The sequence below is a fragment of the Gymnoscopelus microlampas genome (genome assembly GCF_963454915.1).
Source record: "Gymnoscopelus microlampas genome assembly, chromosome: 20".
In the NCBI taxonomy this organism is placed as follows: Eukaryota; Metazoa; Chordata; class Actinopteri; order Myctophiformes; family Myctophidae; genus Gymnoscopelus; species Gymnoscopelus microlampas.
Genome location: NC_139957.1, coordinates 45,721,633 through 45,734,109, shown reverse-complemented (window position 1 = coordinate 45,734,109; position 12,477 = coordinate 45,721,633). Strand labels below are relative to the sequence as shown.

Here is a 12,477-nt window from a genome sequence, read left to right as displayed (position 1 = left end):
AGAGAGAGAGAGAGAGGTAGTTAAAGTTTAACTATCATTATGTAGCCTGGAGAGAGAGAGAGAGAGAGAGACACAAGAGAGGTAGTTTAAATACCATAATGTCACCTGGAGAGAGAGAGATAGAGCTAGTTTAACTACCACTATGTAACCTGGAGAGAGAGAGAAGAGAGGTAGTTTAACACATGGGGTGCCTAAACCATATATATACGGTTTTGCAAAAGGTGCAAAAAGTTACCCGGAGTGCCGTATTTAAACGGTTTTGGTGTCTTTTTTCGTTTTTTTCCACACGGGAGGGGCTAGAGCAGCTCTGGGAGTACCCATTGTGATCCTGAGAAGGATAGGCCAGATGGATCACCGGAAACCGGCTGCCCATCCGCTTCCTGTCTATTTCCTTCTTTAAAACGCCTATATCTCCGAATCTGTTTCCAGTGGGGAAAACCGGTCATGCGCGATGCACGATCCCCCCCCCGTTGTAACTCGCGAGTGAAATGTTATTGTTGCAGGATGTAGCCAGGGTCATCGCGCTACATGAATGGATGCTTTTTTTTACGTGGATTTGCTCGTCGTGGAGTTTAGAGCTTTAAACAGCAAAGTGCAGTCAATGGGGAGAATGCTGGCACCCACGGTAAGTTGTTATGAAAAAAATCACACCCAATGTGAAGAGAGTGGTGCCTTTGAAAGTGTAACTGGTTGCATCCTTGTGTTGCAATCAGCAACAATATGTTGTCACGTGACACGTGACAACATATTGTCTCGTGTCACGTGAAGCTTGACCAATCAGCCGTGCTCAAACATACGGACGGACATACGGACGGACGGATATACGGACGGACGGACATACGGACACACGGACAAAGTCAAATGTAGGAGTGGTTGGCACCACTCAAAAGTTCTGGCACCCAATGTGTTAAATACCACTATGTAACCTGGAGAGAGAGATAGAGCTAGTTTAGCTACCACTATGTAGCCTTTGAAGAAAGGAGCCAGTTAAAGGGGTTCAGGCATCTTGTCAGGATGCCTCCTGGGCACCTCCAGACCAAGGACCAGGTGGGTGGATTTATATCTCCACACTGGCCTTGGAACGCCTCTGAACCAGGGGTCTTCAACAGGGGGTCCGGGACCCCTAGGGGATCCTCAGAGCTACTATAGGGGGTCCGCCAAATCTTTGTGTGATAGGATTTTTTTTTTTACATTAACGACTTGAACCCTAGAATTCCTTTTCTGAGGGGAACATTAGCCGATAATAGCAGATCTACAAGCTTGTAGATCGGCTATTTTTGGCAAAGAGGCTATAGCTGTAGAGGGAAAAAATAGCAGACTAAGTGAAAAAAAAACTTTAATCTGAAACACAATTTTATACAATATAGAGTAGGCGGTCCCCGGTTCATCTCTCTCTCAGCTAGGGGGTCCTTGGGCTGAAAACGTTGAAGACCCCTGCTATAAACAAAAAAAACACACCCAGCGTGAAGTGGGCGGTGTGGTCACAGTGGTCATCACAGACCCATGACTCACTTAAAAAAAACATAAATGTGTTTTTTTACTCACTTAAAAAAAAACATAAAAGTGTTTTTTTAAGTGCATAGTCCTATTTATAGGACTATGCACATGTGTCATGTGTCTCGCTAACCAATCACAGTGCTGAATAGAGTCAGCCAATAGAGTCAGCCAATCACAGTGCAGCTAGTGGTCATCACAGTGATGGAAGCTCACTTAAAGAAAAGTATAGATTTGCATTGAATGTGTAGGGGTTAGGGGTGTACAATCACAGTGCAGGGTTAGGGGGGTACAATGGGTGGCCAATCACAGTGCAGCAAATGTCAATGTCCCAACCTCACATATAGGGGCGGTTACACCGCCCAAAAACCTCACCGTGTATGACCAGCACGGCCAGCTGGGTGCACCGCCACGCCAGCAGCACCAGGGGGTCCTCGTTGCGGTTGCCGCTCAGGTCGGGGAAGTCGGCGTCGTCCCTCATGAGCAGGAAGTGCGTGAGCGTCTTGTTGTACTGCTGGGAGATGAGCTCCAGCGCCGCGTCCGTCACCACAGTACTGTAGCTGTCCAGGTGGAGGCGCTCCAGAGGCAGGCTGGGCTTCAGGACCCTCAGCAGCTCCGAGCCGTCCACCTCCAGGGCCATGATGTACACACGCAGGTTGGCGCTCACACGCACCTGGACGAGGGAGAGGATGATGGCATCAGGATTGAGTTTTTCCCACGTTTTTTTTTTATTCCACGATTTTGTAACTCTTTTTTTCACCCGGTGCCAATTTTCTAAGTGATCCTGGGCGCTACACTCCCCCCGGCCAGCCTAGGGAGCCCAGGGCCGAGCTCATGCCTCCTTCCATGCATGAGAGCCCAGTTCCTTTCTCCTCCATCAGGCTGTCATGGGGGAGGCGGTATAGTGACCAGGATTACTAGATGTTTTTGTGAGGGTAACAACCCTAGGAGACACGGGGAGAACATGCAAACTCCACACAGAGAGGGCCCTTTCGCCAACCCCACCTAAGGTATGGGCATCAGTGTTGATTTTGCCAGCAAATTTTGATTTAGGTTTTAGTCATATTTTAGTCATCTGAAAAGTTTTAGTTTCAGTCTAGTTTTAGTCGACTAAATATCATGAGATTTTAGTCGACTAAATCTACAGTTGATTTAGTAGACTAAAAAGTATTTTGGCGGTGCCTTGATGGCGTCGTAATGGCTGATTTTACATTTGGTTGCATGCCGAAAATAGCCGATCTACAAGCTCACAACGCGTCGCAGCGCGTTGTGAGCTTGTAGAGTGCAACGAAACATAAAATGACTTGTCTTTTAGTTCTACTGGATCTCTTCTCCACAAGTCCCTCACTAACATTTTAGTCTAGTTTTTATTTGTTGACAAAATTGTCAATATATTTAGTCTTAGTCATCGTAGCTTAGTTTTTATCTAGTTTTCGTCAGTGAAAAAAGGTAGTGCTTTCAAACTCTGGAGAGACCTGAGCTACTGAACTCATCTGGTGTAGTCTAAGTATAGGATTTTCTTATCTAACAGGTTGCTATTAGTTGTACTTTGAGTGCTTAAGTATATTAGTGCTTCAAGCAGTAGGCTGGTGTTAGTTTGTATTAGCTGTATTTGTATTAGTATTTGTGCTTGAAGCAGTAGGCTTAAAGCAGTTGAGCAGTTAAGCAGGCTAGCCCAATCAAGTGCCTTGCTAAGTGTCTGGATGCTTTCCCTCTGCCTTCAAGACTGCCAGAGTCACCCCCCTCCTGAAGAAACCAACACTTCACCCCTCTGAGATCAAGAACTACAGACCGGTTTCCCTTCTATACTTCCTGAACGTGCTGTCTTCAATCAACTGTCCTCGTACCTCCACCAGAACGACCTCCTGGACTCCCACCAGTCTGGGGTCAAAGTGGGTCACTCGACCGAGACTGCCCTCCTGGCAGTGACGGAGTCGCACCATGCCGCTAGAGCGAACTCTCTCTCCTCTGTCCTGATACTCCTGGACCTGTCTGCAGCGTTCGACAAGGTGAACCATCAAATCCTCCTCTCCACCCTTGAGGGGATGGGTGTCTCAGGCTTTGCACTCTCCTTGTTTGCATCCTACCCGACGGGTCGCTCCTACCAGGTGACTTTGAGAGGGTCTGTGTCAGAACCACGCAAAACTCACTACTGGGGTCCCGCAAGGCTCGGTTCTGGGTCCTCTTCTTTTCTCTCTCTACACCAGTGGTTCTCAAACTTTTTCATGTCAAGGACCCCCAAATTGACACTTATTAGCCCGCGGACCCCCATTTGAAAAGATATGCCAGGGACCTCTTATAAGATTAGATTTTTATGGCTCTAGCAGTGATTCTTAACCATTTAAATTTCAAGGACCCCCAGTTTGCCATGCATTATGCTACGGACCCCCATTTAGTGACATTTCTATCTCTGGGACCCCCAATTTATATTGTAAAATCTATGTTCATTTAACTCAGAGAGTGTACAAATGGAACCAAATGGGCCCGTTAGGGTCCATTTGGTTCCATTTGTACACTCTCTGAGTTACAGACCCAGGGGTCCATTTGGTTCCTATAAATCATTTAGCTGGGGACCCCCTGGTATCCCCTCAAGTACCCCTGGGGGTCCCCGGACCCCACTTTGAGAACCAATGCTCTACACTACATCTCTTGGCGCTGTTATCCACTCCCATGACTTTTCCTACCACTGCTATGCCGATGACACCCGGCTGATCCTCTCATTCCCCATCTCTGACACACAAGTGGAGGCACGCATTGCTGCTTGTCTGGCCGACATCTCGGAGTGGATGTCGACGCACCACCAGCAGTTCAGCCTGGACAAGACCGAGCTGATGTTCCTCCCGGGGGAGGGCTGTCCGCACCGAGACCTGGCCATCATCACCACTGATAAATAATGCTGTGGTGACGTCAACCAGTAGTCTGCGTGTGACCCTGGACGACCGACTGTCGTTCTCGGCAAACATCGCAGTCGACAAAAAGATGTGGTCATAGTTTTAGTCGACAAAATCAACACTGATGTTGGCATTGTCCATCTCTCTGGCACCACAGTGGTTCTCAAACGTTTCAGGCCGCGACCCATCCAACATAATCATATTTGAACGGGGGAACCCCGACAATAATCACATTTGAACTGGGGAACCCTGAAAATAATCCTATTTGAAATGGGGAACCCCCTCACCCTGACAAGCACTTGGAATTGTAGGAGTTGAGGCATTACATTTAGTTTTGACTCGGTCCCACAGACAAATATTTAGGATTTCACCTATTTTACATTTTTCCTATTAAAAAAGCGACCCTGGTAAGAGTAGTTTCTATAATAAACACAAAGGGTTAGGGTTGATGGTTTATACCAGGGCTTTCCAGTCGTCTTCGGTGGCGGTTCCTTCCAGGGGTTTGAACTCCAGGGCGGCGCCGTTGAGCAGCAGAGAGAGGCGGTGGAGGGGGGTGCGCTGGGGGTTGGCCAGCAGACCACACAGCTCAGAGGTCAGGTCAGAGAAGTCCAGCGCCAGAGAACGCAGGTTAGACAACCGCTCCATCTCTGATGGAGAGATGAGAGGAGCTGCCATGGAGAGAGAGAGAGAGAGAGAGAGAGAGAGAGAGAGAGGACAGGTTAGAGGGACGGAGAGAGAAATGTGAGGGAGTGGCACGTTTGGGAAGACGCTCAACAGCTGCTTCTGCAACATATGGTCAGCTTCATAGCATAATTGCCTAAGTCATGGGTCTTCAACAGGGGGTCCGGGACCCCTAGGGGGGTCCTCAGAGTTACTACAGGGGGTCCGCCACATCTTTGTGTGATATAATTTTTTTTTTTACCTTAACCACTTGAACCCTAGCATCCCTTTTCTGAGGAGAACTTTAGCCAAAATAGATTTTTTTTGGTGTTTGGTGTAGAGGGAAAAAAGAGCAGACCAAGTAAACAAAAAAAAGTTAAATCTGAAACACAATTTTTATACAATATAGAGGGGGTCCCTGCTTCATCTCTCTCTCAGCTAGGGGGCCTTGGCCTGAAAACGTTGAAGACCCCTGGCCTAAGTCATATTTTGAAGGTTTTCAGGACAGAAGAAATTAATAATTGATTTAGGCAAAAAAGAGAACACTCATGTTGCCTAAGTCATGTTTATCTGATCTCATTTTTGGGATGTAACAAGCATTCTGATGAGGAGGAGGCTGAGGACAAAGGCAATAAGGCAGGTTATACAACAGGTAGTTCCGACCAAGCAATCTGATTGGTTGAAATAGCTATCTAGCCGTGCTTCAAACCAGCATGATAGCACGGGCCTAATCACATTAATAAATCACTCCGCACTGCAGTCAGCACCTGATTAGACCATATATGGCACAGCTGTACTGTGACGTCACGCTGTCCAACGGTAGGAAAACAAACAGACAGTAGCCTGACCCACCGCCGCCACCGGAGAACAAACAGCTATGCAAAATAAATAAAGTGTGCTTCATTTCAATGGTAACATCCATACTGTATAAATATCCTCCTGTGTTAAAGTAAAATTACTCCCATTTCGTTAACAGTCCAGTGTATGTTATATTTTATCGTACGAAGGTATCGCACGGCGAAAATAGCCGATCTACAAGTTCACAACGCGTACCTACATTATTGGCACTTCAGTGATGCTTGCGGAACTCGGCTCCGCCTCGTTCCTGACCGCATCACTGGCGTGCCAATAATGACGGTAAAGCACAACCTCTCATGTAATATTGCTTAAATGAAGCAGCAGTATATTGTATAGTTATAGTGCTCAGTGGGAATGGCCCTTTAGGCAGAAATGTCAATTTGGCCAAAACATTATGTAGGCAATTATGCTATGAGGCCATAATGATATGGAAACTTCTTAATCTCTTGAGTTGTCTTGTTACTAGAAATCTTGAGTCTATGAACTCTGTGTATTCCAGATCTGTTTATTTGTTTTTCAGTAAAAAACGAAATCTTCTCCCTACAAGGTTTTATGTACCGTAATCTCTTTATGCCTAATAATCAAGAACACAATTATCCTACACAGTTTGGACAAACACACACAAACACTGAGGACAGGCACGGAGGAGCAAAGCAACAACAACACATCACACCCTCCTCCACAGACAAGGTGTGTGTTGTTTTCAGTGAGCGTTCATAAATCAACTGAACGCAGTGCGCACCATGACGTCACTGCCAGGGCACTCTGCAAACGGTGCAGATTCTGCAGAGTTGTGAGCTTGTAGATCAGACATGTGCCTTGATATTTTGACTTGCCCAGTATGTGTGCCATGATGGGCACAAAAAGACTGGTATACAACGCCATAGATATAGAAACCTAGATACCTCATTGGCCTCTGCAGTTCGTTGGAGCAACTCGTATCGCGGCCGTCATTTTAGCGTAGGCAAATTGAGACTCAAAGTGACTACTGGCCAATCACAGCGCTCACAGCACGTTGACTACTGGCCAATCACGGTGCGTCTTTTCCGGGTTATCGGTTAGGTAAATGAACAATAGGAGTTAGGGCTAGGGGTTTAGGGTTAGGTAAATTAACTAGTGTCTGATAGTAAATCTGACATGAACTTTACCATAATGGTGAGTGAGGTTCTGGTCTCTCATCCCACAATGAATGCCTGACAAAAAAGTAATAAAAACCCCCACTAAAATAACAAGCCAACTAGCATCCCAACAACACACAGCTCAGAATCGCTTAACAATGAGTTCAAATGTTTAGTAAAATGCCTCTGAACATATTGCTAGTTTGACCACTACAAATGCTACGAATAATAACAACCACAAACAGCCGATCTACAAGCTCTCAATGCATTGAGAGCTTGTAGATCGTCTGTTTTCGCAGTGCTCTTCTATGGAATCCAAATGACTGAAATCAGTCATTGCGACTGAAAACTTTAATTCACGCAGACAGACAGGTACCTAGCTGGTGGTGCAGCAGAGGTGATACAGGCTCTCAGCAGAGGGGTTAGACAGGCAGACAGACAGACAGACAGACAGACAGACAGACAGACAGACAGACAGACAGACAGACAGACAGACAGGCAGACAGACAGACAGTACCTAGCTGGTGGTCCAGTAGACTGAGGTGCTGCAGGCTCTCAGCAGAGGGGTTAGACAGGCAGGCCAGGGAGCATGGAGTTAGCAGACCCAGCATGAAGCTACAGGACAACCATCTCATCTGTCTGCTGTTGGTCAGGAGGTCCATGAACAGCTGCTGGATTCTGGGGAACAGAAAACATTATTATGACATGATTATGGTTATATTTGTCAGTAAAACCATTTGTTATTTAGGCATGTAGAATACGCTATATCAGGGGTCTTCAGCAGGGGGTCCGGGACCCTTAGGGGGTTCTCAGAGTTACTACAGGGGGTCCGCCAAATCTTTGTGTGATGATTTTTTTTTTTTACCTGAACCACTTGAACCCTAACATCCTTTTTCTGAGGAGAACTTTAGCCAAAAAATAGCAGCTCACAACGCCGTGGAGTAAAAGTACAATATTTTCCTCTGAGATGTAGTGGAGTAGAAGTAAAAGTATTGAAAATTGGAAAGACCTAAAAAATTAATTAACTCACTGAGTGCCAGAATTATTTCTGGCTATGTTGTCCCAGTGCCAGAGATTTTTTTCAAAGTAAAAAAAAAGGTGCTTAGGAAGCGAGATACAGCCTTTTTCAGTTATAAGTTAAACAAGGAGTGGATGGAGCTGCAAATCTTCAGATAATGATATCTTGGATTCTTGAAAAACAGGTGAAACACGTGATTGGCACGTTGCACCATAGCGGTAAAACACGTGAATTGCACTCAATGAGTTAAGTACAGTACTTGAGTAAATGTATTTAGTTACTTTCACCTCTGCTTACAAGTGTGAGATGGGAGTAAGCAGAGTAAACATGAACTCTAAGTCAACAAACAAGGTACATAGTCACATAAACAGAAAACATTTTTATAACATATCTGTACATTTAAAACTATAGGATACCAGCTAAACAATGAACCCTGTATCTGTCTGAACAACATGCCATCTAAATGACATTCTGTACATCTGTGGAAAAACAAGACAACAATAAAAACTAAAAAGGCTATCAGACTTGTGATGTGATTTCAACAGATCTCAACACTGAACTATTTTCACATTTATTTAGAAACTTTTTTCCATTAAAATGGACACGCCCAAAATAAGGCTCAATTATTTTATCCAATTATCGATGATGTTTTATAACCGATTAAACGGATTAGTTGGATTTAACTGTTTGCAGCCCAACTTTTATCCATGTTGAAGGGTAAATGACAGGTACATGAATTGGTCAGCAGGGGGCACTGTGGTGCTGAATCAGCAGAGTGGGGTAGGATGAATCTATTGGTTCTCTTCTTTGAATTCTCTTTTCACCGTTTCAAGAGTCAACTTTCCTATTTAGACTTTTGATGGAAATCTTCTCTTGAGTTTTAAAAAACAAAACAAAAGTGTTTTCCCATTCCTTAACCCATTCAATCCGGGAAGGCATCTGTGTCATTTTAGATATTTTTATCTATAACCATTATTTTATACTTTGGGCTATTCAAAAATAGCAGATCTACAAGCTCATAGAGCGCCACCGAGTGCCGCTCTATGAGCTTGTAGATCTGCTATTTTTGAAAAATCGTGAAAATTTGTGCAAATCTTTGAATGTATAATTTTTTAACTCAAATCTTTGCTTCTGGGTATTCTACAAATGTCTGTCAGTTTTTTTGAAAAAACGTATGTTGCTATAATATCAGCGGTTCTTAAACCTTTTTTCATGTCAAGGACCCCCAAAAATTATATGCGTTTGGCCACGGACCCCCATCTCAAAATATGTTGTTCCAGGGACTCCCAGAAGAAAAGATTTGAGTAACAAATGTTCACTTTAAAACAATGTATATTCAAAGATTTTCACAGATTTTTCACAGATTTTTCAAAGAAATTGCAGATCTACAAGCTTGTAAGCTCGAGCTTGTATATCTGCCATTTTTGAATAGCCAGAGAAATCTTAAAATGGCACAGATGCGTTCTAGGTCTTAATTCCTTAACCCTCTAAGACCCGGAGCTTTTTCAAGTTGTGATGATTCCTGGCTCTGTGGGGGGTATTTATATGCAAATATCCTGGCCAATGGCATTGTAAGACTAAACAATAGGACCCAATGAGGATTTAGAGGTGAAAAAATTAAACAATAACAGAAAAACAAATTATTTAAACTCCTTTCTTTATAAAATATAATTGTTGCCAAAAAGCATCGCTGGGTCTTAGAGGGTTAAACACAGCTTCTGTCTCCTTCCTTTACTGTCTCACTGTCTCTTCCTTTACTGTCTCACTGTCTCTTCCTTTACTGTCTCACTGTCTCTTCCTTTACTGTCTCACTGTCTCTTCCTTTACTGTCTCACTGTCTCTTCCGGAAGAAGACCTTGAACTATGAAAGAGCTTCTGTTCTATGAAAGAACTCTTGTTTTTCACGGTTCATGAAACCGTCTGTCTCTCCAGATCATGTTTTTTTTCCCCCCACATTCAAGGATGGTGCCCTGCATGGTTTCCTGTGCGAATGTGTGTGAATGTGTGTGAGTGAAACACACACACGCACGCACGCACGCACGCACGCACGCACGCACGCACGCACGCACGCACGCACGCACGCACGCACGCGCCCCGGATTCAAACCTGTTGGTCCCCCGGGCCCTGCATATGAAGGTGACACTAAAGCCAAACATCTTGACCACTAGCCCTAACTAACCGCTTGTAGATCTGCTATTTTCTAACAGCCAATGTATATAGAGTTAAAGTGGTTAAAACCGAGTTTGATGCTATGGCAACTCATTTAGCTGAGGACCCCCTGGAACCCCCCCTCAAGGACCCCAGGGGGTCCCTCGACCGACGTCACTTTGAGAAATATTTACCGTTTAGACAGTTAGCAGACGTGCTTTATACAGAGCGACTTACAATAAGCACGGTAAACACACGCATCACATTAGTGCTGCCAGAATTGGCCAAAAATGACTTTTGAATATTCCTTTTTAAACACAGCGTGGGTTCCATCCATTCCAACCCACACATTTCGAATGTATATTATTTTTATATTTTATTTTATCTAATATAAAATATTGTATGCAGTAAAACTTAATTAAACACAGCAGAAGTCTATTTCTTTCTCTATATGCGTCGGGCCGCGGTTGGTGCTGAGAAATGGGCTCTCTTGCGAGATCAAATGAATGATTCATACTTATTTTATTCTATAGCCTGATTTTAATAAAGCTGTATGGTTTAGAATCTAAACCAGATAAGTCCCGGGCTTGTATCTAAAGTTTAGATACAAGCCCGGGACTTATCTGGAGAACGGACACGCATCGCTCCAATTGTGCTGTGATGAACGTTGGAACAATCTTTACCTCGACATGAAACGGGAAATTATAATCATACCCATGTATTTGTTTTCAAATGAAGGTATTAGGCTACAAGAGAAATGTGACACGGAGGGAGTTTTAACGTGAGGGACAAGAATCCATGCATCGCTGGTCGAGTCTGGTTGTAAACCGTCTGCCTTCACTACCAAATGAATCGCCCGTTTCGGCTTTGACCTGTTAACATTTTTTAATCAATTAAAGTGACATTGTGTGAGAAAACGTGTGTGTTTTCTAATACTGAGCAACTGCAAGTCAAAAGCCTCCCGACTCCAAGGCGACTGTGTGCGTCTGCTGTCACGGTCAGTGTGAAGTCTGTGTGTTACAAGCAGGCAGCGAGGCAGCTGATGTTTTCTTCGCTGTGTATGACGCTGTCGTGTGGCAAACACAGCTGATCTACAAGCCCACGCGTTGCATCAACGACGCATTGTGGGCTTGCGTTTGCACGCGGCACCGTCGTACGATTAAGTAAAGCCTTGAGGGGAGACTTCTCCATTCTGCCTCTGACTGTCGGCTCTGTGATCTCGCGAGACCAGCCGCCGTTTAAGGTTACGTGCGCCCAGAGTCTTATGCGGCAGATTATTATTATTATTATCTTTTTAAATTCGAACCTTAATTAGTTATATATAGTCGAAGGTTCTTTTATTTTTAATATTTGAAGGAATACTCACAAATATGGAATATCGGTTGGCAGCCCTACATCAAATGCAGAGAGAGTGTCGTGCCTCAGTAAACTAGGATCACAGGTAAACCCAGACTCTAGCATCAGTCTAAATAACATGCTATCTAAATCATTGGTTCTCAAAGTGGGGTCCGGGAACCCCCAGGGGTACTTAAGGGGGTTCCAGGGGGTCCCCAGCTAAATGATGGATAGGAACCAAATGGACCCTTATGGGTCTGTAACTCTGAGAGTGTACAAATGGAACCAAATGGACCCTAACGGGTCCATTTGGTTCCATTTGTACACTCAGAGTTATTGATTTTACAATATGAATTGGGGTCCCTGAGATATAAATGCCATTAAATGGGGGTCCGTAGGCTAATGCATGTCAAACTGGGGGTCCTTGAAATTAAAATGGTTGAGAATCACTACTAGAAAGCCATACAAAATCTTCTCTTATGGGGGTCCCCGGCTTATCTTTTCAAATGGGGGTCCGCGGGCTAATAAGTGTCAATTTGGAGGTCCCTGGCATGAAAAAGTTTGAGAACCAGTGATCTAAATGACATTTTCACCTTTAGGTGAGTCTGCATGGTTGTCAAGGCTAGGTCAAGTGCTACGGTGGCTGAGGTGAGGTGGAGTCTGGAGAACAGACATGGTGTGGATGGTGTTCATGAAGCTCTTACTCTTTAATCTTCTTGTCTCCTTGGTGGATCTGGTCCAGACAGGAGCTGTCCATCAGGCCCTCCTCCTGAAGCACACAGGTGTCTCCATACAAACTCAACTTCTGAAGGTTTCTGTACGAGAGAGGAAACACACAGAGGCTTAGAAACATGTTTCTATACAGTAGAGGAACACACAGAGGCTTAGAAACATGTTTCTATACAGTAGAGGAACACACAGAGGCTTAGAAACATGTTTCTATACAGTAGAGGAA

At 44.5% G+C, this 12,477-nt stretch overlaps 1 protein-coding gene across 2 annotated transcripts in view; it reads right to left on the bottom strand.

Moving 5' to 3' along the window:
• fbxo33 (F-box protein 33) overlaps window positions 1-12,477 on the bottom strand; it is a 42,487-nt gene that overhangs the window by 17,309 nt on the left and 12,701 nt on the right. For both annotated transcript variants that reach the window (XM_084044917.1, XM_084044916.1), the window contains exons 2-5: window positions 12,227-12,337; window positions 7,539-7,699; window positions 4,845-5,053; window positions 1,870-2,167 (exon numbers count right to left, since the gene is read on the bottom strand). In XM_084044917.1, the coding sequence (XP_083901043.1) occupies window positions 1,870-2,167; window positions 4,845-5,053; window positions 7,539-7,699; window positions 12,227-12,337 (779 nt within the window). The remainder of the gene's footprint in view (window positions 1-1,869; window positions 2,168-4,844; window positions 5,054-7,538; window positions 7,700-12,226; window positions 12,338-12,477) is intronic.